The 25,570-nt window shown below is 43.4% G+C and overlaps 2 protein-coding genes across 4 annotated transcripts in view; one reads left to right on the top strand and one right to left on the bottom strand.

Moving 5' to 3' along the window:
- Positions 1–14,201, bottom strand: part of Sgtb (small glutamine rich tetratricopeptide repeat co-chaperone beta) — a 30,219-nt gene extending 16,018 nt beyond the window's left edge. Inside the window, exons 1-4 of one of the 3 annotated variants that reach the window (XM_051182875.1) lie at positions 14,049–14,201; positions 12,847–12,966; positions 5,875–5,978; positions 2,452–2,521 (exon numbers count right to left, since the gene is read on the bottom strand). In XM_051182875.1, coding sequence (XP_051038832.1) covers positions 2,452–2,521; positions 5,875–5,978; positions 12,847–12,946 — 274 coding nt within the window. In that variant the 5' untranslated portion in view covers positions 12,947–12,966; positions 14,049–14,201. Of the gene's footprint in view, positions 1–2,451; positions 2,522–5,874; positions 5,979–8,259; positions 8,335–12,846; positions 12,967–14,048 lie in introns of those variants that run through there. The other 2 variants (XM_051182876.1, XM_051182877.1) reach the window with 2 other exon arrangements.
- A 289-nt stretch (positions 14,202–14,490) lies between these two features.
- Positions 14,491–25,570, top strand: part of Nln (neurolysin) — an 83,058-nt gene continuing 71,978 nt past the window's right edge. The window contains exon 1 of the mRNA XM_051182874.1: positions 14,491–14,615. Coding sequence (XP_051038831.1) covers positions 14,575–14,615 — 41 coding nt within the window. The 5' untranslated portion in view covers positions 14,491–14,574. The remainder of the gene's footprint in view (positions 14,616–25,570) is intronic.

The following is a 25,570-nucleotide window of genomic DNA, read 5'->3' as shown; positions in this document are numbered from 1 at the left end:
TTTAGAGCACTCTGTGTTCCCCCCTTCATCCCTAGCCACCACCTCAAGCTGGACCCGACCTTCCCTTCTTCCCTGTAACTCATACACACACCTCTGGACGGCTATTGGGCTAGCTGGGCTTCCTATTCTAGGAAGGCTGTTTGCTAAGAGTGAGCTGGTGAAACCAATTGTGCTAATATGTCTTTAGCAGATAATATCCTTTTTAAAGGGGAATAGGATCATTTTAAGGAGATTATAGAAGATTAATTTCTAGAGAGCTAGGATTTCAGAAGACACGCTAGCCTGCTGAGTACAGATTTTTCAGGAAGGGCAATTGCACATACAGTTGGCAGTAATTTAGTGAAATGAGGAGTTTCCTGTGACTATCTCTGCCACTGCATCAACGAAGGGGTTCACGGCCCAGCGTGTTGGTAAGAACCACTGGTGAACACAGAAAAATCCTACAACTGCAGTGGGGATGAAGGGCTTTTGCCTCAGAGCATCTGTGATTGGCCAGTGTCTGTGTTTATGTTCTCCTGATTCGCTGCTTAGTAGGAAGTGGGGTGGATGAGCCTGCAGTGAGCGGGAACTAAGGGGAATGGAGGGATAGCTCAGAGATTAAGGGCACTGGTTGCTCTTCTAGAGGTCCTGAGTTCAATTCTCAACTACCGAATGGTGGCTCACAACCATCCATAATGAGATCTGGTGCCTTCTTCTGTCATGGAGGCATACATGCAGACAGAACACTGTGTACATAATAAATAAATCTTTTTTTAAAAAACTGTTTAAAAAAACTCTAAGACGATAACAAACTTTTATGAACAAGAAAAGCATTAATCACATTAGCCTGAGGTATTTATATTTCTTTGTCAAAGACTTCCTCTTGGTTGAGATGTTTGCTGCTGCTGTTGAACTTTTTTTGTGTTGGGATAGTATTTTACCATCATCAGCATTAAACTTTACTGGGGCCTTCCTATGAACCACCTTAAATGTGTAGGTGCTATAACGTGTATATAGACATTACAAATACATACAAGATATTATAAATACATGCCAGAACTGTAACGTAAGTTAAGGAGTAGAAAGCTTCCATCTACAGGGTACTCAGGACACAGAGGAAATCTATCTGTAGACATACACAGCAGGAAAGCCCTGGCATAGCATTTTATAGTTGTGTGATAATTTTCCTACCAAACAGCCCCCTTCCACTCTCAAAGTCCCATCGGGAGACGGCAGCCTCAAGCCCTTCCTGATCTCTCTGCTCTTCAGAAGTACACGAAACATCTGAAAGCCATGCTCAGGGAGGGCACACCGCCAGTCTGCAATGACCCTGTGCTTGACAACTTAGCATGACTATCTGTTTACACATAATCTAGACACACATAATCTAGCACAATCTAGACAAAATGGCTATCATTCTGACTTGGGCTATAGCATGTCTGACATATGACCCGTTTCAGTGAAAACAAAGGACAGAAACCTTTGTTAAAGGTGAAAGCCAGCCTCTCCATCTGCTGGGTTGGAGTCTCGTGATACACCTCCCTCTAACCCACATCCTCCCAACACTCATTACATCAAAACAAAACCAAACAAAAACCTCCACAGGGATGGCCATTCCCCAATGCTGCCGTGCAGAGAGCATAGCATGGGGACAAAAATAACATTTCAATTTGCCGTGTACTTCACTAACAAACACTAGCACTAAACCAGCTGCCTCACTAAAAAGGCAGTAGAGACGGCACCGTGCAAAACCCGAGTGGGTAAAAATCTTCCATTGAAGCAGCTCCAATTGGAAAGTATAACATGAAAAACGTATTTGTATCTGGACTGCTGAAATACAAAAGCTTTGGGAAATACAACTTACATGGCAGTGAGTATTGGGTGTTGTTTTTATTTTACGTCTAAATTATGAGGTCACGGTGTGTTGATGTTTCACAGACTTTTGATAATTCCTTTTTTAGAGGAAACAAAATTGAAAACAGAGGCTAATCTACTTGTCCAAAGCACAGAACTTTATAATGTAACCCTAAAATAGCAAAAACATGGGAGAACCAGGATGTAACCAAATATACTAGGTAATAAACACGGCAGGTGCCATATGAGAGCAGGAATGAATTTCAGAAATCTCTTTAAAAGCATTAATTATTTGAAAGTTTAAATTACACTTAAAATTAATTGCTGCTTCTTGATGAAAAAGAAAGAGGAATTTGAGTCAAATAGCAAACGCATTTCCGAGTAAATAGCCTATAAGGTACTTTTTGGGCGAAGCTTACAAGAGATTGGCTAGTCTTGATTGCCTTGGTGTTGACAAGGCAATCGGTGTCACCGGGGCCCTTAGCCATCACATTCAGATCTGCCCGGCAAGTGCCACAGGGATTTACAGCCGTGCAGTCCCAACAGTGCAAACTGTGATGCTATCAGCTCAGGGCTGCTGTCTCCAGGGTGGCAGAAGGCGACTTCTGCAGTATTTACCTTCATCTTTCAATTGGTCGGCCTTTCCCACATCTTCAGGCACTGAGTTTGAAAGGGGCAGAATGTCATTCTGAAATGATATCAAAATGTGTCTCTTTTTAGCTAAATAAAAAAATCACCAGAAATCTATAAATAATCACAATTGCACACATTTTAGTAACTTGTCTGTGCTTGCATTTCACTAAATGTAACACCCAAGCCAGTGTTAACAAGAAATGGGAAAAAGTCCCCCCATGTACTTTTATTAGAAATATGATTTGTTTGAACTTTTCTAGATACTAGGTACCCGAGAACCAGCTGTTTTCTCAGTTCTGTGATTCACAAATGCTAGACAAGAGCAAACCACTGAGCTGCACCGCCAGCAGGCTGGTTTTGCCCCTTTCACTTACTTTGAAGTAGGCTCTTTCACACTAAGATGCCTAGGTCATCCCTGAACACACTTGATAACCCAGACAGGCATCAACCCTATGGTTTACTGCCTTGGAGTCAGAATTGCAGGTCCAGCGTTCTCCTCTACCCCAAATGTTTTTCCCATATCAGAAATCCCATTTCACAAAATAAGGAATTGATATACAAAGAACAAGAACAGAAGTAGAAACTTTGCAAACAGAGTGTTTGTTATCCTAAGACACATATCTTAAGTCATCAATTAAAAGGACATCTATAATGTGGTCATTTAAAGACATATAAAAATGTGCGCACACACAGGTTCACACACAAAGACTGAGACGGTGTATGCCAAAAGCTAACAGTATTAGTATTTGGAAATAAACATTTCAGTCTCTTCCTTATGTCTCCGTATTGTCCAGTGTTTTAAACAATAGTCAAATAGTAACTAACGAGTAAGATGAACAATAGCATGAAATTCTGTACCAGCACCTGCTACCATCTGTAAACCTCTCAGGGATGAATTTAAAACCAAAGGTGCTTCTAAAAGTAAACTGAACATTCAGGTAAACTCTGAATGACAGTGGAAACATGTGTATCTTTGCATTTATGGAAGACCTTTACAAAATTATATCATTTTTAACTTCACTCCAAAGTTAAAAATAAGTCTACAATATTGAAAAAAAAAGAATAATATGTAACCTTTATGCCAATATACTATCCTTAAAATACAAGGTAATCCGTCTGACCTAAAGTTTCAAGAAAATTGACAAACTGAACATGGAAATGTACTTTGCTAAAATCACTGACAAAGAATTTGACTTTTGTCTTAAAAAACAAAACAAAAACAAGCAAACAAACAAAAAACCAGGCAGTGGTGGTGCACACCTTTAATCCTGAGCACTTGGGAGGCAGAGGCAGGTGGATCTCTGAGTTTGAGGCCAGCCTGGTCTACATAGTGAGTTCCAGGACCACCAGGGCAACACAGAGAAACCCTGTCTTGAAAAAAAAAAAACCAACCAAACAACAAACAAAAAACAACAACAGCAAAAACACCAAACAGGGCTGGAAAGATGGCTCAGTGGTTAAGAGCACAGGCTACTCTTCCAAAGGTCCTGAGTTCAATTCACACATGGTGGCTCACAACCATCTAGAACGGTATCTGGTGCCCTCTTCTGGCATTCAGATATACCTGCAGACAGAGCACTCATACCTAAAAAGACATATAAATAAATAAACATTTAAAACACCAAACAAACAAACCAAAAAACCTTCTCTGTAAAGCATAGACTATTAAATTAAAAAGACACAGACACTAAGTGGAGAACTCAGGAGTAGTCACTGCCTAACTACAGTCCCTATGACTCTATATGCATTTAGCATTTCACAACTCCCAACAAACCTATGCAGTTTATTAATTTTAAAAAATGAATCATTTGGGTCAGAAAAAAAAATGGCCTAATGGAAATTTGATTATAATTTTTTCCCAACCCCTTAACTTTTAAAATGAAATCACAGTTTTATATTGAAAAGTAATTCTTTATATTGAAAGTAATTCTGAACACCTTAAAATGTGTTGGCAATTGTTATATATTTTAAATAAAGGAACGAGTCCACTTTGTATATGTATAAACCAAGCTAGGGGGCAGGAATAAAAAGCAGCATCCTAACATTAAAGTGACTAATGCCACACTCAAATATATTTGATGAGACAAACTCTTTCATCACAATGGTGTCAATGCTGCTTCCACACACTTTAGACTTCCTGTACTGCAAAGTATTAACACGCTGAGTAGAAGCTCAGGTGTGGACCTGGGCACTAAAAGATGATGCTACCACAAATAATATCCTGAAGATGTCACAGGGAGTTAGTCTCCACCAAGTCACGTTTTAAAAGAATATACAACAAATCTCCCACAACGAGGTGCAACCAGAAAGCTCCAGCTAAAGAGCTTTATTCAAGGAGAGTATAAAAGTCAAGTGGCTTTTCCTGGAAGACAGTAACCATGGTAATTAGTGGTGATGCCTTCAGAACTGTCTGTGGAGACACTAGTTTGAGAGCAAGCAAATTCCAACTGCTGTCTAATGCACAGCCCGTGGGAAACTGGGCATAAAGATCTGCTTTAGCCATGCTCTTATTTAGCAACTAAAACAGGGTGCCTCAGGAAGCCACAAACTCAGACACGGTGAAATGACAGTTTATCTTAAAGAAAAGACAAAGGAGAGCAGAGACACGCAACTCCTCACATCTTGCCCTACAAGCTCATTTGCTTGGCGAGGTAACCTGCACCTAGATTATTCTCTTCTAAGTCTAGAACAACCAAATTCCATCTTTAATGCAAGTACTTCAAGACTCTCTTGCCAACAAGTCCTAGAAACACAGCTTAATGGGGAACACAACTTAATGTACTGTCAAAGCATCCACTCAAAGCTGAAGCTAACACCTCCTGTGCCAGCATCACTCCCAAGCTCCCCATCATGCTAAACTTGGGTACAACACTAGCATAGAGTACCCGAAGTGGGTGCTGGGAACACAAGCCTGGTCTTCTGCACCAGCAGTATGTGCTCTTAACCGCTGAGCAATCTCTCCAGCACCACTGGAACTTCAACAATACACTGTGAAAGACTTCAAGGTAGGCAAGGTGAGACTGTGAGACCAGCTGCTGATATGAACATCTAAAGCACATTAAGTGAGGTATGTTTTAGTTACTAAATAATATCCAGGAGGAAGCTGATTACTTGTAGACCTGTCCCCTCAACTATTAAGAGCCCAAGACAAGCTGGGCAATGGTGGGGCATGTCTTTAATCCTAGCACTCAGGAGCAGAAGCAGGTGCATCTCTGAGCTCAAGGCCAACCTGGTCTACAGAGTGAGTTTCAGGACAGCCAGGGCCACCCAGAGAAACCCTGTCTCGAAAAAAAGGAAAGAAAGAAAGGGAGGAAGGAAGGAAAGAAAAGAAAGGAAAAAATCTCAAGATAAAACTGGATCATACTTGCATCAAATACTATTGAGAAGGAAAAAAAAATGCCAACATACCTTACAGACGGAGTTTGAGAACATTTCTGTCAAAGGCTGTGAAACTGCTAGATGTGTATCTTCTGAACTGATCTTAAAAACTGTCTCCAAGCACTGAATTGCAACTTGAAATAAAATAAGGGCAGGGAGATTAGCAACTTTAAAAAGGAACCTTCGGTTTTTCCTTACAGAAATGTAATCTCTGGTAAATCAGGGTTTATGGTCAAAGAACAGGAGGAATACTAATTGGTCCAGCTGCATGGAAATTTCTATTTATAAACGAGCTATCAGAAAAAGACAGTGGTCTCTTCTTTCTCACTGGACGGTGTTAGCCAGAGTATAATTTCTGAACATACATAGTACATCATAGTCTTGTTGAAGGCTACCAGAAAGAAGAGCATATCACTAGTATCTTATGTTCCAATACTAACATCTAATGCATTAGACAAACTTAAATTGTTATACATCATTTATATATGAAAAACAAGACTTTCAACCCAATGGAAATTAGTAACAGAAGCATAATGCCTGGCCCAAGGCAGTCACCAAATATTAATCCTGGCACAGTAACATAAAAATAGGTGTGTTTTAAAATATTCATTCATGTATGCAAATTTACTGCATGCCTGCTATGTGTAAAGTTCTGGTCAAGGTGCTCCAAGCATTGCAATAAACATAACAGGGAAAACAGATCACTGTCCATATTCTAAAGCAAAGTACGTAGCATGCTAAACGATGACAGTCGCCTCATCTATTTTCGGCGGAGGACAAAGTAACTGGTTGGTACAAGGGTACAAGGCACAGAATGATGCAAAGACACGGAGGGAGATTATGTAAGAATCAAAGACTTAACAGATCACAAGGCAGCTTCAATGACATTTTTAAAGAGTGGGACTCTGCAACTGGCAAACGGAGGGCTTTCAAGGATTTAGTGAAGGAAAATAACTGTCTGTGTTTAGCACGAAAAGGCTGGGAGGAAGGCTGGGAACAGCCTAGAACAGGGAACCAGGTGGGCTCCCACTCAAACGACATACACAATTGAGCAGCCCACGGCTGAAGCTGTGAAGAGACGCACTTTGTCCTCTCTGCAAGGACCCTTTGAGGGGACAAGACCGGTTCTTATCCTGATCGCTCTCCAGCTGGAAAAGAAAATAAGCATGTGGCCAAAATAACCGCTGCCCTTCTAACACTCCTGAATAGGTCCATGTACATTTTATGAGACTTTTAGAAGCTACTTAACGTTTTAATTGTGGTCTTGAGAAAAGTATCCCTATCATAAAATAAGTACTATTACTTTCAGCAGCCACAGAAAGATTCTCCTTAGGAAGGGCCTGAATAAAGCACCAAGTTCTACGCAGTAAGAAGTAAAAGCGTCTTTTAGGGAGAAAATAATCTATTTACCGAAGTCTAAAACTTTCTTCTTTTCCCCTCTGTGTTTTGATATTTTGGCCTCCTCAGTAGCTACAACTACAAAAAATGTGGTTTTCTCCTTTTCTATTTCTCCCAAGCAGATAAAGCTGCATGTAAAATGCTGGGCTGCAAGAAAATTTGTTCTTGGTGCCGCGACACATACAATAATAAAAATGTATGCATGTGTGTCTGTTTACTCTTGCACCCCCCCCATCCTGCATCAGACTCTCATTCTCTACCACACCGTGTACTCTGTGGGGTTCTAGTACGGGAAAGATTGTTCCATGTCATATACCATGGCATGCATGTATCTCATGCCAGACTATCTCCTGGAGGACAGGGTCTATTATCTTATTCATCTTTGGCTTTAACAAAGTCTGGCAAGTAGTAGATGGCCAACAAGTGGAATCTGTTGGCTTCTTTGTCTGCAGTAAAATATCATACTTTAACTTTCAAGGAAATTTAAAATGATCAGATCTAGGGCAGAGAGCATTTCTCCTGCCTATCACCTGGCTACCAAAACCAAAACAGCAAAACCTAAACATAAGTTCCCGAATACAAAAGTAGATCGAGAGAACAAAAACAAGCCATTAACTGCAAACCAGGCCATGGAACTTCAGAGCTAAACAGACAGGAAAGATTCACTACGGAAACATTCTATGGGGAGGGGTTGATGAATCCTGCCCAGTAGATGCAGAAACCAAGATAGAGACCAGATAAATACCAACCTAGGATTATGGAATTCAATTCAACAAACACATGTGGAGCACCTATCAAATGTCAGTCCCCTTTCTAGATACTTGCTCTACCAGTGAATCATCACACAGAATAGAACCTTAACTTCTTGGAGCAGAGGACAAGGACTATAAATAAGAAACAAGGGTAAGGAGGATGGGGAGGACAGGAGCTGAGCAGGGACACAGATTTAACTTAGAGTTCAGGGCAGGCCTCCTTGAACAAGAAATCTGGCAGACTCCAAAGGGATGGAAGTGTTACCATTACAGCAGGTACAGATGACGGAGGCTGTTCCAGGCCAAGGAAGCAGGCAGAACAAAAAAAGCCTTTAGGCACAAGGGTCTGAGGCCTCCCCAGTAAGGAAGATAATTTGGCTGAAAGCAAATGAAAAACAGCAGGTGGACAATATGTCCAAATTCCATAGATCCTTTATACAATGACTAAGGAACCTAAGGAGTCCTGGCAGGATTCTACATAGAGAATAACAGAATCTGCCAGTCTTAAGAGATGGATGTGTTTGGGTAGTCCAAGAGAAGCCAGGAGTGGCGAAGAAAGACCAGTTGGGGGTTATCACAGTATTACAAAAAATAAGCAGTTTCAACCAAGGGAGATTCCAGTGGAAATAGTAAAAGATGGTTTAATCTCGAATTGTATTTTATGGTTTCGTTTGGTTGATTTTTGCAGTACTGGGGACAGCAGACACACTGGGCAAGGACGCTGTGACTGAACTATATTCTCTAACCCCTGACTCAAGATGCATTTTGGTCCTAGTGTGGTGGCACACACCTTTAATTCCAGCACTCAGGATGTGGAAGCAGGTGGATTTTTATGAGTTTGAAGGCAACCTAGTCCATCGACAGAGTTCTGGCCAGAGACTCATGCTGGGACTTTGAGAAAGAAAGGGCAGGCTGACTTTTGAAGGCACAGACAAGAAGATTTGCTAACAGTTAGATGTAGAGTATGAGAAGAACAAGACCCTAGAATGATGCCCAAGTTCTTGGCCCAAGCAAATAGCACTGGGGCTGCTCTCCCTGGGAGAGGGAGCTTGTGGGTAGAACAGATTTTAGGTAGGAGGACTGTGAGTTCTCTTTTGGCAATGTTAATTTTGAGATGCCTACTAGACTCGAAAGTGAAGATGTGTGGTAGGAAGCTGGATATAGAAGTCTGGGTTTAGCAGAAAGGTCTGGGCTGGGGTTACAGTTCTAAGAACTGTCAGCATATACATTTGGGGTACTTCAGGCAAATAAGTTAAATACTCTCACCAAAGAAAGGACTGAAGATGGTGACCAAAAGAAAAATCAGTCAACTATAGGAATGATAGGTCAGGAAAAAAGGAACCAGCAATGGCGAGAAAGAAAGGAAATGGGATGATAACCAAGGGTTATGAGATGTTCTAGAAGATAAGTACAATACATGAGAATGGGATGAAGAAAAGAATTAGTAAGTCAGATAAAGAATAAGAACTGTTTAACTAAACACAGAATCACTAATGCCCTTAATGAAAGTAGAATGGATGGAGATAAAGGATTACAATTCTTAAAATTAAGAAATAGAAGAGTTGGAGAAAGCAAGTGCAGACAACTCCTTCAAACTGTTGTATTACAAATGAAGACAAAAAAAAATCAGGTAAGGGGGACTGGGTACAATGACAAGAATGTCCATTTTAAAGTATTATGTTTATTTTATGTGTATGCGTGTTTTGACTGTATGTACATATGTTAGTGCATCATATTTGCACCTGGTGCCACCAGAGGTCAGAAGAAGGCATTGAATCTCCCAGGGCTAGAGGTAAAGACAGTTGTGAGCCAACACATGGGTGCTTGGGACTGAACTCAGATCCACTGGAGGATCACCCAGTGTTCTAAACCATTGAGCCAACTATCTAGCCCCCAGAATTATTTGCATTTGCGTGTGTGTGTGTGTGTGTGTGTGTGTGTGTGTGTGTGTGTGTGTGCCGGTTGTGAACAGGATGCCCTCAGAGACCAGAAGAGGACTTCACATCTCCCTGAAGATAGGGCTATTGGGGGGGAGTGAACCACTCATGGACTGGGACCTAACTCAGGTCCTCTAGAAGAACAGCTATCGCTCTCAATCACTGAGCCATCTCTCCAGCCCTATTCATTTTTCTTTTCCTCAGTTTTCTTTTTATGAAAGAAGAACTAATGGTACATATATGATTGGGTAAAAATGATGCAGTGGAGTGAAAACTTGATGACGTAGACAAAGGGATAGAGAATCCACAGTAAAGTCCAAGCTGGTGACATAGGATGGGACAAATGTGCCAGCAGAGAGATGTCCACCAATAATAACAGGCGGACAGGTAGGCAAGCATGTGGGTGTTGGCAGTGAGTCAATGTAAGGAGTGTAGAAGGTGGTAGATCGTGTTTATATTATATATGTGTGTGTGTATCAAACACACATATATATGTATATATATACACACATACACACACACACATACATACATACAGTGAAGAAAGCATCTAAAGGTAAAGGCTGAAGCAAAAGCCTGGGGTCTCAGAAGATAAAGAGATTATTAAAATGACTATCTAGGATAATACAAAGGATGAATGAATGAATGAATGAATGAATGAGGAACAAACACCCTGCTCCCCCAGCAGCACTAAAGGTATGCTTAAGGTTTGCAGTCATGAATTAATATAGCTAGTCAGCAAAACTGTACATTTTGCTTCATTTATAGTCAAATGGCTATGGACACAGTAGGTAGAAAACTAAAATTAAGGTTTTTGTTTTTCAAAACGGGTGAAATAGTACGAGAAAATATCACAATGATCCACCACAGGATTTAAGACAAGTCAGAAAGAGGAAACTATGGGAGCGACAGACTGAAGGGCTGGCGGGGTTGTTCAAGGAACTGTTGGGCTATGGATACTAGGGGGAGTATGCTAGGAACACAGACAGTAGGAGTCAGGAGGTCAAATGTTTAAGATAGAGGTTGCTGGTGGCATACAATCTGGGAATGACACGGTCTAGGAAAGGAGCGCTGCGTCTCATCACCCGACACGTTAGATCAGACAGTCCCTTCTTATCCAGGCCTGTCTGGGGCAGTGTTGCCTGTTTAACATCATCTATGGCTTCTACCCATGACATGCCAGTAAGACCAGCCTCCCCAAAGGTTGTGACACTCAAAAACATCTCCAGACTTTTGCAGAACGGCCCTCAGTTCAGAAACGCAACCTAGTATATAACCAAGTGGTTGAGATCAAGGGGAGGAGAACAGGGTAAGGGGCCAGTGACGAGCTGCGAGAGTCACCCTGGAGTCTATTCATCAGGACTGGAAAGAGCAAAGATGGGGCGGGGCTTGCAAGAGTGACAGGACGCTGACAACAATCAAGAGTGAAGTAGATATCAGAGATGACAATTAGGAGGGGTGCATGACATAATCTGGTAACACACCTCAAAGCTGATGGAACACAGCTCCACAACAGTGGTAAATCAGGTGCTAGAACACTGGAGCCTTTCCTCAGGCATTTTTAAATGTCTAGAAGGTGGGCAGACACCTCCACATGACTTCATGTTCAATTAAATTAGACTCACAGAGTCAAAAATAGGGGTCAGCCACAAACAATTGGCACCATCTCCGACTCCATATATAACAAACAGCTGAAGGCACATATTTTTGGCTGAATGCCATTCTAAAAATAGGGCATAGCATCTTGGTTTTTAAAATACTCTCGGTTTTCTTTCTGTTTCATAAAAAACACCATTCTGCCTTAGATTAGAAAAGAAACATCTTTTATTACATGATCGCTTTCCTCTGTTGCCAGAGAGCAATCACAACCAAGACTTTCTTTGATAGCCAAACTACCATCATCTTCACACACTCTGACCATCAGGGAGGACAAAAAGACAGGAATATTAAAAGGGCTAATTTGCAATGTCCTCCCACTGTGCATCACCTAATCCTCTCATTGCCACCTGGAAAGACATCATCTCACCAGACAATTTAGAACAAAATGCCCAACTCTGATTTGCACCTACTTAAAGCATATCTACAAAGAAAGTACACAGAGTTAATAGATGAGTCCCTTCTATAAGAGAAGCAACTTGAAGATGGGAATTATTCAGCTCTCCCCCAATGTGCCCTCATTGCAACAATTAAGTCTCCGGACCACATCGGTTTACTGAATTTTTCACAAGCCTATGGACCCATATCATTCTATCTTCTTACAGCTATACTGAATTAAAGTTTTATAATACATAAACATGAAGCACAAAGATGGTATCAAGGAAATGCATGGTGCTTCTCCAGGCCCGCTCAGCTTTACAGATTACTGAATCCAAGATTTAAAGCTCACAAAAAAACAAGGGCAAAATCCTCTCATCTCCCAAAGTAGCCTTTGCTGGAGCTCAGTCACGGTATAATTACTTAGATTTTTTTACATAGTGCTATAGCAATGACTAAGGTTTTTTCAAGTGTTCTGAATGAGATCCTCTCCTTATTAGAAAAATGAGGAGAAAAAAATCTTTTAGAGTATGGACTGGGGTTTAAAATCTCAGCTTGCTACACAGTAACTATTCTGTAGCTTAAAATTATCTGATCTCATTTCCTCATCTGTTAAGTGGGAACAATGGTAACAGTCCCCCTGAAGAAAAATTTCCCTAGAACGTGGATGACATACTTCTGACAGTAATTTTTGAGTAAATAAACAATAGTTCTATTTTTTTTATTAGCTAGAACAAGTCTCAGGAAATGGAAATAACACATCTAGTTAAGCATGTCAACAAAATATTATGATTTTGTTATTAAAAATCATAAACTTGGGATTGTAGCTATTTTAATCTTTCTCTATAGTTACGACATGAACACAAAGAACAGATGCTTACCTTCCAAACTCTCTTGTTCATCCGAAGTATATGCATCCATCTGACTTTGCTCCCGCAAGAAACGAATAACTGCATAAACCAAAGGCTTGACCGATGACATGTTAGAAGCTTAAATACCTCCTCGATGAAAAAAAGGAGAAAATATCAATGATCATATACTATGTTAAAAGCAATGAAAATAAAAATATTCATTACCTTGATCCCTTCTCTCTTTAAAGCATCAAGAAAGCACAAATTGTTACAGTAATGTATTCCACGTGTTCATTCAAACCCAGAACTATTAAACTATGTTAAAGCTTGCCTAGGTGAAAAGACGTGTTTTGAAAACATGTGTAGCAAAGCTTAGAACGCACTCTGTCTTAACAATGCATAAGATACAAACACAAGGAAAGTATAGGCGTGCAGGGGCCGGGCGAATCACCCTCGAAGGCCTCACTTTAATTGAGATTTAGTACTGCTGACTCAGAAGGCGAGCCACAATGACCATCTTCCTTTATTCCAAGAGGTGTTTTGTTTTGTTTTTTAATGTATTAATAATTTACACTCCTCTACTTTTGTAGGTTGAGAGTTACTTGCTGACGACAAGACTCTGGAAAGGTTGTTCAACCATTGAGTACCATTGTTAATAGACAGCGTTTCTATTTAACCAACACATTGTTCAGATATCACCGTCTAAAGCGATGGATACTACAAACCGACCTGCCCCGCCTGCAGTAGCTGTGCTCTCGTGGACAAGCTGGAAGCTTCTGGCTGCGTTCATTCACATGGAATACTATGCATCCAAACAGTGGCGCAGGGCCAGGCGGCATTAATGGCTTATTTCCACTAAATCCTATCAGCAATCTGCTACCCGGGATCCCTAATTCACAGCCAGGGTGTGGTACTGGCCGCTGGGATGTTTATTGGCTTTGTACTTCTTTTAAAGGCGAGCCTAGTCTTTAGGCCAGAGAGGTTATTATACATACTGACGAAGGCCCAGGGGGCAGAAGGGGAAAAACAGAATGCAGGGTTGGGGGAGCTGTCCAACCTCCTCCAAGTTTCCCCTCCTACACCTCCAATCAGCATCCACCTCCCACCCCATGTTTCCCTCCCCGCTGTACCCCAGTTTTGCCCAGCCCAGACCGGGTTTGCACGGGGTGCGCGGTGCAGGCCTCCATCTGGGGCTGCGGGAAACGCACCCTTTCCAGATAGGAGCCCCTTACCAGGCAAGAGGACACGAGACGACGGCTGCGGGCCCGGGGGCGTCGGGAAGTGGGTCCGCCTGCCCCCGTGGTCCTAGGGCTTGAGCGGCGCTCTGGATGGCAGAGCTGGTCGCGCGGCTCCCAAACTTGCCCGGCTTGCACACCGCCGCCGCCGCCGCCGCCCCCTCAGCCCACCCGGCTGCTCGCGGGGCTCTCGGACGCAGGGTCTGGCTGGATCCGCCCCTGGGGCGGAGCAGGGACCGAGTGGGTGGAGGTGGGGGCGGGACAGGGAGGGAGGCGGGGCGAGGGACTCGGGGCGGGGCCGGGCACGGGGCGGGGCCGGGCACGGGGCGGGGCCGCGGGCGTAGGCGTGGGGCTGCCGCACGTGGGAGGGCGCTGGCAGCGCTGGCCGCCGCGTTCTCGCGCTCTGGTCTCCGCGCCGCTAGGCCCACTCTCGGCTCCCGGGCCCGTAGTCTCCAGCGCCCGCCTCCCGCACCCACCGGCCGGAGGACCAGGCGCCCGCCGCTGCCGGCTTCCCGGCGTGCCCATGATCACCCTGTGCCTTTCGGCTGTGCGAGGCCTCCACAGGTAACTGCGGTGGGCGGGTTAACCTTGACCGTGGGCAAGGTGGGGTCGCCCGTCCGCGACTGCCACGGGGCCTGGCGCAGCCCTTCTGCGCCCCTGCGATGCTCCTGGCACTGTCCCTCCACTCTGCCTGCTCGGTGGACCCCGTAGGGACACACCTGGCGCAGCGACCTGGGGCCGCCTTTCCCTCCAGGCTTCCCTCCGGAGGCCATCCTTTCCCCTTTGTTTGCGATTGCTTCAGCTGCAGTCTGTGAGAATGGTGGTTGACAGACCCAACCCAAAAGAAATAGCAAAAGGCAGGCCGACGTCCCCTGCAGAGCTGCAGCCCTGATATGGCAAGTGCCGCAGCTGTGGACTCGGGGATAAAGCATTTTCATAGGCACCTCGTGCACACGTTAGCGTCCCGGGCGATTAATATACAACCGGGGACCGTTTTCATGTTGATACTTACTTCCGTCCTTGCTTTCTAACTTGATTCTTATTTTCTTCCTTCCTATAAAACATTCGGCCCCTTAGCCTGGCAAATTGACTTGGCACCAGAATTGTTGCTTGGACACGGTTTGGAGCAGCCTAGGCTTGCTGCTTCGAATTGCTTCCCAGCTCTAACCACACCCCTCTGCTACAGACCAGTAGCAAAATGGTGAGAGAATTAAATTCTTCGCACGAATACGCAGGATTTCAGAAACAATGCCTCCACTTACCCGATTGCCAGATCTGCCCTACCCTGAAGTGAGACTTCAACAGGGGGAAAAAAAAAGAACTTTGTGCATTTTGTAGATGTGCGTAAAACTACTTTGAACCGTCCTCGTTTCTGCCTTTCATAGGCTTCTGTTGTGCTTTGCCGCTCGTCTGCGTGGATCTTTGTGTTTCTCAGTCCCCGCAGTTACTGTGCACCCAGTGGACAATAGTGGGTCTGAAGAGTTCTTCCGCTGACAGTGACCCCGTTATTTGGGCCGGGTTTGTTGTTGTTGTTTTCCTGGTCTCTTGGCAGGATGTGATACAGATGTCAGATGAAGCTGTACCTGAAAATGGAGGGCTTCACTTAGAAAAGCAAGAAGAGAGAATACAATTCCATTGTGAGGCAACTAGCACTCTTCTAACTTTTTAATATCGGAAAGCCTTTACCTTTCGAAGATTGCTGAAAACCTAGGAACATTGGTTTTGTTTTTGTCGATTATATCTGCCCATTGTTAACCATTGTAAAATGAAAACCGGGACAGTTTTAAAGGATTAATGGGTTTACCAAATAGTAATAAATACATTACATGCATATTTCCCCATTTATCTGTTAGTGGATGCTGAAGTCACAGTACAGTATAGCTTGATTCCCACATAAACCTCTGCATTTAATCTGCTCTGTTTTATTTTGATTTAAGAAGGAAATTCTTACATCATGTTCATGGAAAGAGAATATTTTAATAGCTTCCATCGGTAACCATGGGCAGATATCACACCAAAGTTGGACAGATGTCTGTTTTTAAAGGATGGGTTGTGGAGTGGGATTGGGAATGTGTAACCCTGTGTTCTTACTCTGCTACACTGAATTCCACTCGGTTTATCTTACATTCTGAATGGAGAGTGTACTCTGCCTAATTTTTTTAATATCAGTCACGGTTCATTTGGAACTTAGTGGCTGGGCTACGTAGTTCTTCTGATGTTGACATATTTGTTATATGCTATCAAATGATCTCAGCAGTGTTCACTGTAATGGATAGGATTCTCCAAAATTCTAGTTTTCATTTGAAAGGTGGAATTTTATTAGTGATACATATTCTCATATTTTTCTTTGAAGTGACATGACGTCTCCTTTTGTTACTTTTCTGGGGATGGATGGATGGATGGATGGATGGATGGATGGATGGATGGATGGATCACTCTGTAAAGCCTGTGCTGGCCATGAATTCATCATCCTCTTGTCTTAGCCTCCCAGTTGCTGAGATGACAAGCGTTGAGCCGCCTCACACACCTACTGTAATCTGTCGAATATTTAAGTCAGAGTAACCTCGAAGTTGTTTGAGTGCTAGCAATTGAACCCAGACCTCATGTTGACCAGGCAAGCAGAATAACAGCCAGAGTTATTGAAAAACCCAAAATAAATAAATATAGTATTATAATTAGGCATAGTAACGCATTTCTGTAATGTGAGCATTGGAGACTGGGGCAATAGGGTCAGGAGCTGAAGGTCAGCCCAGGGTACATTGCAAGTCCTGGTTGCAAAACATTTTAGTTAATTTAAGAAAAAAAAAATTTAAAGGTATTCCATGAAAAGAAAGGAAGAAAAAAAAAAAACATATTTCCCTTTCTTGGGGATCAAGATAGCTCTTAGTACCACTCAGACATCTCAACCAGCATGCTGTCTGCCATGATGATAATGGACTAAGCCTCTGAAACCATGAGGAAACCCTAATTAAATGCTTTCTAAGAGCTGCCTTGGTCATGGTGTCTCTTCAGAGCAATAAAACAGTGACTGAGACAGCTATCATTTACAGAAGTAGTTAAGGACTTGGGACTTAAGTGACTTAATTCAGAATCTGTTAATCCCAAAAGAGTTGATACTGAACAGCATCGGAGGCCTTCTGCGCTCGCTCCTTTTACTCTGGCGCTTGGGCATATCTGCACTAGGCTTTTATTTAACGAAGATATGTTTTCCTGTTGGCAGAGCAGATACATGTTGTTCGAAAGACAGCTTGGCAGGTAGTTCAGTTTCTTGGGAATAAACAGGCCAGGACCTTAAGATTAGATTGTAGATGTAGTTGCTGTTAACCAAGCATGCTCTTCTGTCCACTGTACCATATCTCCTGTCTTGTATATTTTTCTTTTTCTTTTATTATTTTTTTTGTGTGTGTGGGGGGGGAGTCCTCATTGTGTAAAGCAGTCTAGCCTTGGATTTGGCCTGTAATCCAAGATGGCCTGAAGCTTAGCATTTAATATTCTCCTATCTCTTCCTCTATTCCAGTGCTAGGATTACATCTATGCACTACTGTGCCAAGCTTAAATGTTCTTAATAAGTCCTTCTTTTTTCAAACCTTTATTTTCTTAGGATAAGAAATAGAATTTGTAAACCAAAGAACATTTATAACTCTCAGGCCTTCGGTCCTTCTCGTAGTCTTTCCTAAAAACTGTATAAGCTGAGAGATGGCTCAGAGGGTAGAGTGCTTGCCTCGCAAGCGTGAGGCGTTGGCTGAGCTTGGGCCACAGCAGCACTCCTGTAGAAGCTAAGACACTCAGGAAAGAGTGTCCTGCAGTGCCAGTGCTGAGGGTGCAGGGTGCAGCTGCAGGGGAGCAGGTGGGTCTCCAGAGCTCCAGTCTAGCCAGTCTAGCTGAAATGGCGGGCTTCAGGTTCACTGAGAGACCCTGCCTCAAAAACTAGGGTGAAGAGCAACAAGAAGGGTGTCCAACACTGGCTTCTGGCCTCTACATTCAAACATGCACGCGTTTATACTCCCCCCCAAAAAAATGCAAGTTATAACAAAGCATCAAAATGTATAAATGTGGTTTCTCAACACTTTTACCAACGCCTCAGCATTTAAGTCTTTTTTATTCTTACCAGTGTGGAAAGTGGAAACTTCTTGTTATAATTTACATTTCCTTATTTTTTTTGTGATTTATTAGGTGAATATAATTTCTTGACAAACTCAGGACTGTGATAAAGAAATAGACAAGGTAATTTGTTTTCTGGTGTAAGAAGATCTTTTGAAAAAGTCTTAGAAAGCGAAAAGCAGTTACTCATAAGTTCAATGATTTTTTTCCATGTCTAATTGTAATTAAATAAAATTGAGATCGCACCCCTAAGTCTTAACACATAATAACCTCCACAAATTTCAGACAACAGTGCCAGGGGAAAAAATTGTTCAATAAAGAAAGGATTTGAAGGAACAAATATCAAGAAGCTAAACTAAGATTATTTGTCAAAAATATAGATAAAAAGAAGTTACAGATGGGGGTTTTGTTGTGATATCTTCTCACTGTTGACTTTGGTCACAAAATCCTGTCACTTTTTCAAACTTAAATATAATCTTTTGGTTGAGACAAAGTGTAGAACTTCTGTGAGAAAAAAAACCCACCTGTATTAACGTTGTGAAGAGCCAGGGAAATGACTGTTTATCGCGTGAAGATTTACATGCCAACGTGTGTGTTGCAAATGGCATGTCTAGACTTTGGGAGTCTGAATCCAGCACTCCTGAGTTTGTATGCTGGCTGTCTCTATGCCTGACCAACACTGACATCTTAGGCTAAAAGGTTTTGTTTCCTCATGGGTAAACTGACAGCTGACTAGATGCTGTCTTCATGTACCAAACATTTAAGGGTGTATTAGGTCCCATAATGTCCTATAACAGAGACACAGCAGTGAACAGGGCAGACAGAAATCTTATGTTGGGGGAATTTAGCTTCTATAAAGAGAAAAACAAAGAGAATTGTTGCACATTAGAAAAACCACATTTTGCTATTTTTAGAGCAGGAAAAGGGATATTCAGTATTGACGGGATTGAAATTGTACATAATGACCTGGTGAGGGCCAGACAGAAGGTGACATTTGAGCAGTGGTCCAAGAGAAACGGGAAATCCCTGGAGCTGAGCATTCTGAGCAGTGGAAAGTGAAAAGGCAAAAACTGTTTCTGGTGAGCTGGAGAAAGCGTCAGGTTGTAAGCAGGAGATATGACGAGGAAAAGTATGTTCATGTTTTAGACTCAGAGATGATAAATATAAGGTGTTTTGGAAGTTACCGGGCTAGATCCATTCCTGTTGCCACACTGGTGCTTTGTAACTAAGTTTCCAGGAGCTACAGTAAGTGTTGGTATTGTGAACTAATCTCTGCAGTAAGGTTAGGCAGCTTTTTGGTGTTGACTTGTTTGCACACCTCCCGATGGCTGTGTGCCCAGTCGGCAGCTCAGCAGCTCTGCTTACCCTTACATGCTCAGGGCGGTAACATGCAAGGCTTGTGAGTTAATGGGGAAGGGAAACGCCACAGTTCTGTCACGTTCTGCTAGCTAAAACAAGTCCCAAACCGGGCTCACACTGTAGGTGGCATGAATGTCCTAGGGTAGGAAAAGTAAGTCCTTTTTTTTACCAACAGTCCACCACATTGTCACTTAACAAACTCTTATTGAATGAGTTGACCCTGAATTGGGACAGTCGAGCACCCCTGGTAGGTATTTCAGTTCGGGTTGTTTTGGTTTTCTTTGTTGTTGTTGGTTTTTTTGTTTTGTTTTGTTTGAGATTATTGCTTCATTTTCCTTTTTTTTTTTTTTTTTTTTTTTTTTTGCTTTTGATCTAGAAAACTTTAAAATTTGAATGGATCGGGTATGGCAATCTTTCCCCTTTTGAATTATGTCTTTGGTCCCATGCCTACAAAGCCTTCTCCACTCCAAGATCATAAATTCTTCAAATCACTTTCAACTTGTCTAATACTTTATCTTTAAGAAAATGTTACTTTGTGTCCGTGTGTGTCTGCCCATTGCATATGTCATATGGGGTGGTTTACTCAAGGACACTGGAGAGGGGTGTCAGACCCCTAGAGCTAGGGTTACAGGAGGTTGTGGGCTGTCCGGTGTGGGTGCTGGGATCCAAACCCCAGTCCTTGGGACGATCAGCAAGAGCTCTTACCTGCTGAGCCGTCTCTCCAGCCCCTACTTTTTATCTTTACTTTTATTCATTTTCATCTATCATAAGTGTCTTAGATAGGGTAACGATCGCTGTGGTAAACACCATGACCAAAGCATGGGGAGGAAAGGGTTCATTGGGCTCATACTTCCGCATCGCAGTTCATCATCGAAGGTCTAGGAGCCAGGCGGAGGCCATGGAAGAGCACTGATCACTGGCTTGCTCCCTAGGGCTTGCTCAGCCTGCTTTCTTATAGAATCTAGGATTACAGCCTGACATGGCCCCACCCACAATGGGCTGGGCCCTCCCCCATCAGTCACTAATTAAGGAAATGCCCTGCAGGCTGGCCTATGGCCCAAGTTTATGGAGGCATTTTCTCCCTCCTCTCTAGCTCTAGCTTGTGTCAAGTTGACATAAAACTGGACAGTACAACTGACCTCGTTGTCACTTTATGACAAACACATCACTTTCCAATGAGAATCTTTCTCATTCATACCCAGGATGGCACATTAATGTTATTATCACAATATAAAGACATAAGTTACTATAAGAGATCCACAGCCCTTACTAATTCAAACACATTAAAAGTTCAGTCTCTTTAAAATAGCCAATCTCTTTAAAAATCCAAAATCTCTCAGCTGTGGACTTCGCTATGTTGTGAGATATTTGATTACAGTGTGTAAAGGTGTGTCACTGCAATTGGTTTGATGAGAGGCTAGCTGGCCAGTGGCTGAGCGAGAGGTGTAGATGGGACTTCTGGACAGAAGCTCTGGGAGGACAGAGCTCTGGGAGGAGAGGGGCCGGGTTGCCAACTGGACATAAAAGGAGCAAGACATGCAAGAGGACAGGGAAAAGCCACAAGTCACGTGGCAACACATAGATGAACAGGAACAGGTCAGTTTAAGTTGTAAGAGCCTAAGCCATAGGCCTAGCTTTCATGGTTGATGACGTCTCCAGCTGGGACAGAGAAAGACTGCTTACGCTTGTTTTAAAAAAGTCAAAATCAAGTGACTTTCTTCCTTCAAGAGGGAAGAACGGGGCAGAGTCACAGTAAGATCAAAGCAGAACCAATCACTCCTCAATGCCGGATGCCTGGGATGCACCCACAATCCTCCGGGTCACTTCCCCGGCTCTGACCTCTGCGGCATGCACAGCTTGTTTTCTAGGCCCGGGCAGCTCCAATATGCTGCTGATGCTGTTCTTGGTGGTCTTGCCATGTGTGGTAGCTTGAATGTCATTGGCCCGGAATCCCATAATCTAATAGGGAGGGGCACTATCAGGTAATGCGGCTTTGTTGGAATGTGCATGGCCTTATTGGAGGAACGTGTCACTGGGGGCAGGCTTTGAGGTCTCATATACTCAGGACAGCTTCCAGTGTGCTGGTCAACCTTCTGTTGCACTCAAGGTATTTCTCCAGCTCCGCCTTGCCTTCCTGCATGCCGCCATGCTCGCAACCATGATGGACTGAGCACAAACTATAAGCAAACAGAGCTCTAAGGTAGATATGAGAGATGCTGGTAGTCTCGACTTAGCTTGCACTTCTTGGGGTGAATTTCCCTGACCACTACTGAATTCAGTCCCTCTGAATCCTGTAAGGACTTCCATTGCTTACCCAGCTTCTGAGACCGGGAACCCAGTTTTTTGTTGTTCACTTTGATGTGTCTATTACATAGTAGATGCTGAATAAATGTTTCTATTAAATGGGTAAATGAAAAGAGAGCATCAGCAATACTAACTGAAGATTCATTCTTTTTTTGCTAATGTTTAAAGAGTACAGATCTAGATTTGACAAATGTTATTGACAATTTAGATAAAAGTGAGTATAACTGAGTAGGAAGTTGATGTTTTAAACTGTTTGAAATGACTGGTTTTGAATTTTTTTTTAAGCAAAATGCCAGACAATTACTATGTCTAAATGTTAATTAGCCAATAGAAGCCTAGTTGCACACTGTAAACATGGAGTGGAGTGATCTGCAGTAGTCAGCTAGTTGTCGGCGGCCGTGCTCAAGCAGCAGATACGGAGGAATCTTGAGTGTACTAGGGTGGGCACAAGGCAGAGCTGAAGCCTTAAATGAGAAGTAGGAGCTGTGTCATATTCTAAAGTCATCATTGGAGGCATTCAAGGTCACTTGGTCCTTTACAGACCCAGCTGATAGCACTGTAAAGCAGTAGTCTAATGATTCTCCAGAAGCCAACTTTTTCTAAATACATTGGCCTGAATGTGAGAGAAGTGACAGCCTGCAAAATACTAGGTCAGAAGCAATCAAGCTGGGGAGGAGCAGAAGGCGAATGAGAAGGAGCAGAAGGCGAATCTCTCTTGAATAGGCCTGGGGTCAGCTCGTGGCAGGGGAGCCAGGCTCTCTGAACATTTATGATCCGAAAGGCATTTAAGATTGAGGACACACACATCCCTGAACAGGGCAGGATCCTGCCTTGATAAATAAGTGTGTGTGTGTGTGTGTGTATGTGTGTGTGTGTGTGTGTGTGTGTGTGTGTGTACACACATACATATATATGTAAAAGGAAAAGACTACTAAAGACAAAAAGATTTGAAAGAACATTGATTCAGTCTAGTATTTTGCTATGGGCTTTGTGGGAAGTAGGGCAAGGGAAAACATAAGATATGCGTAGTTGGAAGGTTTTCTCTGTCTTACCTGGTCCCCATGTCTCTCCCACCCACCAAGTCGCCACATTCGCTTATGAAATAACACTCTGAGGCTATTATTAAATTATAATTGTTTAGCCAGTGGCTCAGGCTTATTACTGGCTAGCTCTCTCTTATAAATTAACCCATTTTCTATTAACCTATGTATTGCCACAAGGCTGTGCTTGTTACTCCTTCAGTGGCTACATGGCATCTCCTTGACTCTGCCTGCTCTGTATCTTGTTTTGATTTCCTGCCTAGATGTATTCTCTCTTGGCCAAATCAACTTTATTTATTAACCAATAAAAGCAACACATATTTGCAGCATTCAGTAGGACATCCTACATCATATGTGAATTACTGGGGACTAGAGAGATGGCCCGGTGGTTAAGAGCCATTGCTGCTCTTCCAGAGGACTAGAGTTCTGTTCCTGGAACCCACATGAGGTGGCTCATAAGAGCCTGTAAGTTCAGCTTCAGAGAATCTGATGTTCTCTTGTGGCCCCTCAGGGCATCTGCATACCAGTGTCTTACATACACGCATATAAAAATAAAATGAATCTCTTAATAAGCAGACTCGTTGGAAGCATTTTTTCTAAGCACTGTTTCAGATAGAGTTATATGGCACACATGCACACCGATAATGTAGGTGCACTGGAGCAGTGTCATGAATATCAGCCTAAGGAATGCTATGTGGTAAGTGTGCAAGCAGACTTCAGAGGGCTAATTCTTAGTTTGCTTTTATTTTGCTTGTTAAAAAGCAAACAGTACAGTAAGGGTGAAACATCACACACTTAAATAATTAGAATATAAATGTGATGATAATAAATCCCTTAGAGAAGTTGATATGGCAATTCAGGGGAGAGGAGTCCCTTCCAAGATAGAAATAGGGAAAAGCCCATGATTTATGTGTCGCAGCTAGGCTTTGAAGGACATGGAGTTTGGCCACTAAAGACCAGTGTTCTCTAATCCCTTGTTTACCGGGACTTAAAAATAGCACAGTGGGTGAGAGGGCAAAGGCAGCTCAGAACTAAGGAAAATCAGCTAAGAAGGTGGGTGTGCTGTGATCTGTGGAGGGTTCACACTCGCACTGTCTCCTTAAGCTGAACCCAGAGGGAATATTGAAAACCTCCTACGATCTTTGTAAAGACTGCAGGAGCCAGTGTGTGGAAAATACAGCACAGTGTGTGATACCGAGCTTTGTAATGTATAACTCCCTCTCTTCATTCAGGGCAGAAGGAAGGGTTACTAAGGGCCTGGATAACTCAATACCTCCCTGTACTAATGAAAGGGGCTCAGTGGCAGAACACACACTCGGCTTGGGCAAGGCCCTGGGTTCCATTACCTACACCTTAAAAGGAAGCTGTGAAGCTGTCAGTGAGGGGAAGGGTATAATGACCTCCTGATGACTAAGAGGAAGGGTGACAGAGAGTTCTAGATGTCCACTCGTTTAGACACCAGTCGCCAAAGAGATCGTGAATAGTGTGAGGTCTCGTTTTTTCTGCTCAACTGCCCAGTAAGAGCAGGGTGACACATGGAGAGCTCCAAGGAGAAAGCTCTTAAAGCCCTGTGTAGTTTGCAGTCAGCAGATGGATGTGGCTGCCAAGAACGTGGCGGCGGGGGGTGGGGGGGTCATCAGTGATATCAGTGATGGGGTTGTGCTAAGTTTGTGCTGTCAGTCACCAAATGGAACAGTTTCCATCGCGAGCAGACTGGTCTCCGTGTGATATCACACCGACTTCCAGAGCGAGTACGCTCACAGCTGTCCTTGATGCTGAGCACTCTTCCCAGGCTCCCTTTCTCAGTGGTCTGCGCCTTGCGTGACGGATTTTCTCAGGTTGCTGTTCTGTGTGCCTCCCCTAACTTCTTTCCTTCGGCCCATGCACACACTCCAGCTTCCACACCCCTTTGCTCTGGAACCCTCCCCGATCCAGCTACCACTCAGTTCTTTTCCCCCTGCTGGGCCAGAGTCCTCCGTTGCTGCACACACGGTTTGAATGTAGAACGTCCCCTTTTGTCCCCTGTCCCCGTGTTGCACACTTGGCCCTCAGCTGAGGCACTCCTCCCGAAAGTTGTGGAGAAGCTCTAGCGGACAGACGCTGGGATTTTACAGCCTGCCACCACTTCCAGCTTCCTGCCCACCCTCTGCTGGCTGACAGTCGCCTGCTCCTGCTACCACACCAGCAGGCCATGATGGGCAGCGCTGCCTCCGCTGTAAGCCCCACGCAAGCCCCTCTTCCCTGAGGTTGCTTCTGGTCAAGTATTTGGTCATGGCAAAAGTAACCAATCACATTCCTCCTCTCTTAGGTGACTCCGTCCTTTTGAAGAATTGTACATTTTCAGATGTCAGTGTTGCTCTCTCCCACTCTCCAGGTTCCAATCCCATGTCACCACACTGGGACCAGCAAGGTGACCTGTGCAGTAAAAGTGCTGGCCACTAAGCTTGACTTGAATACGGTCTCCAGAACCCACAATAGGAAAAAAGCACCAACTCAAAAACACCTGCACACACGTAACACGTTCGTGTACACACACATACACACACACGCTCTCTATAGGTAAGAAATCTCTCAATCACCACACTTGCACACTTGCACGGTGTCGTATAGGCACCTGAGCACAAAATAATCACATCTGACCCTTACCTGGTCATCCCCAAACCTCCGTTACTGGCCAGCCCATCCAAACTAGAAATTCTGTAGCATTTAGACTTT

Source organism: Phodopus roborovskii, unplaced genomic scaffold, assembly GCF_943737965.1.
Source record: "Phodopus roborovskii unplaced genomic scaffold, PHOROB, whole genome shotgun sequence".
NCBI classification, from domain to species: domain Eukaryota; kingdom Metazoa; phylum Chordata; class Mammalia; order Rodentia; family Cricetidae; genus Phodopus; species Phodopus roborovskii.
The sequence above is the reverse complement of the archived record's forward strand: the minus strand, read 5'-3'. Positions and strand labels throughout refer to the sequence as shown.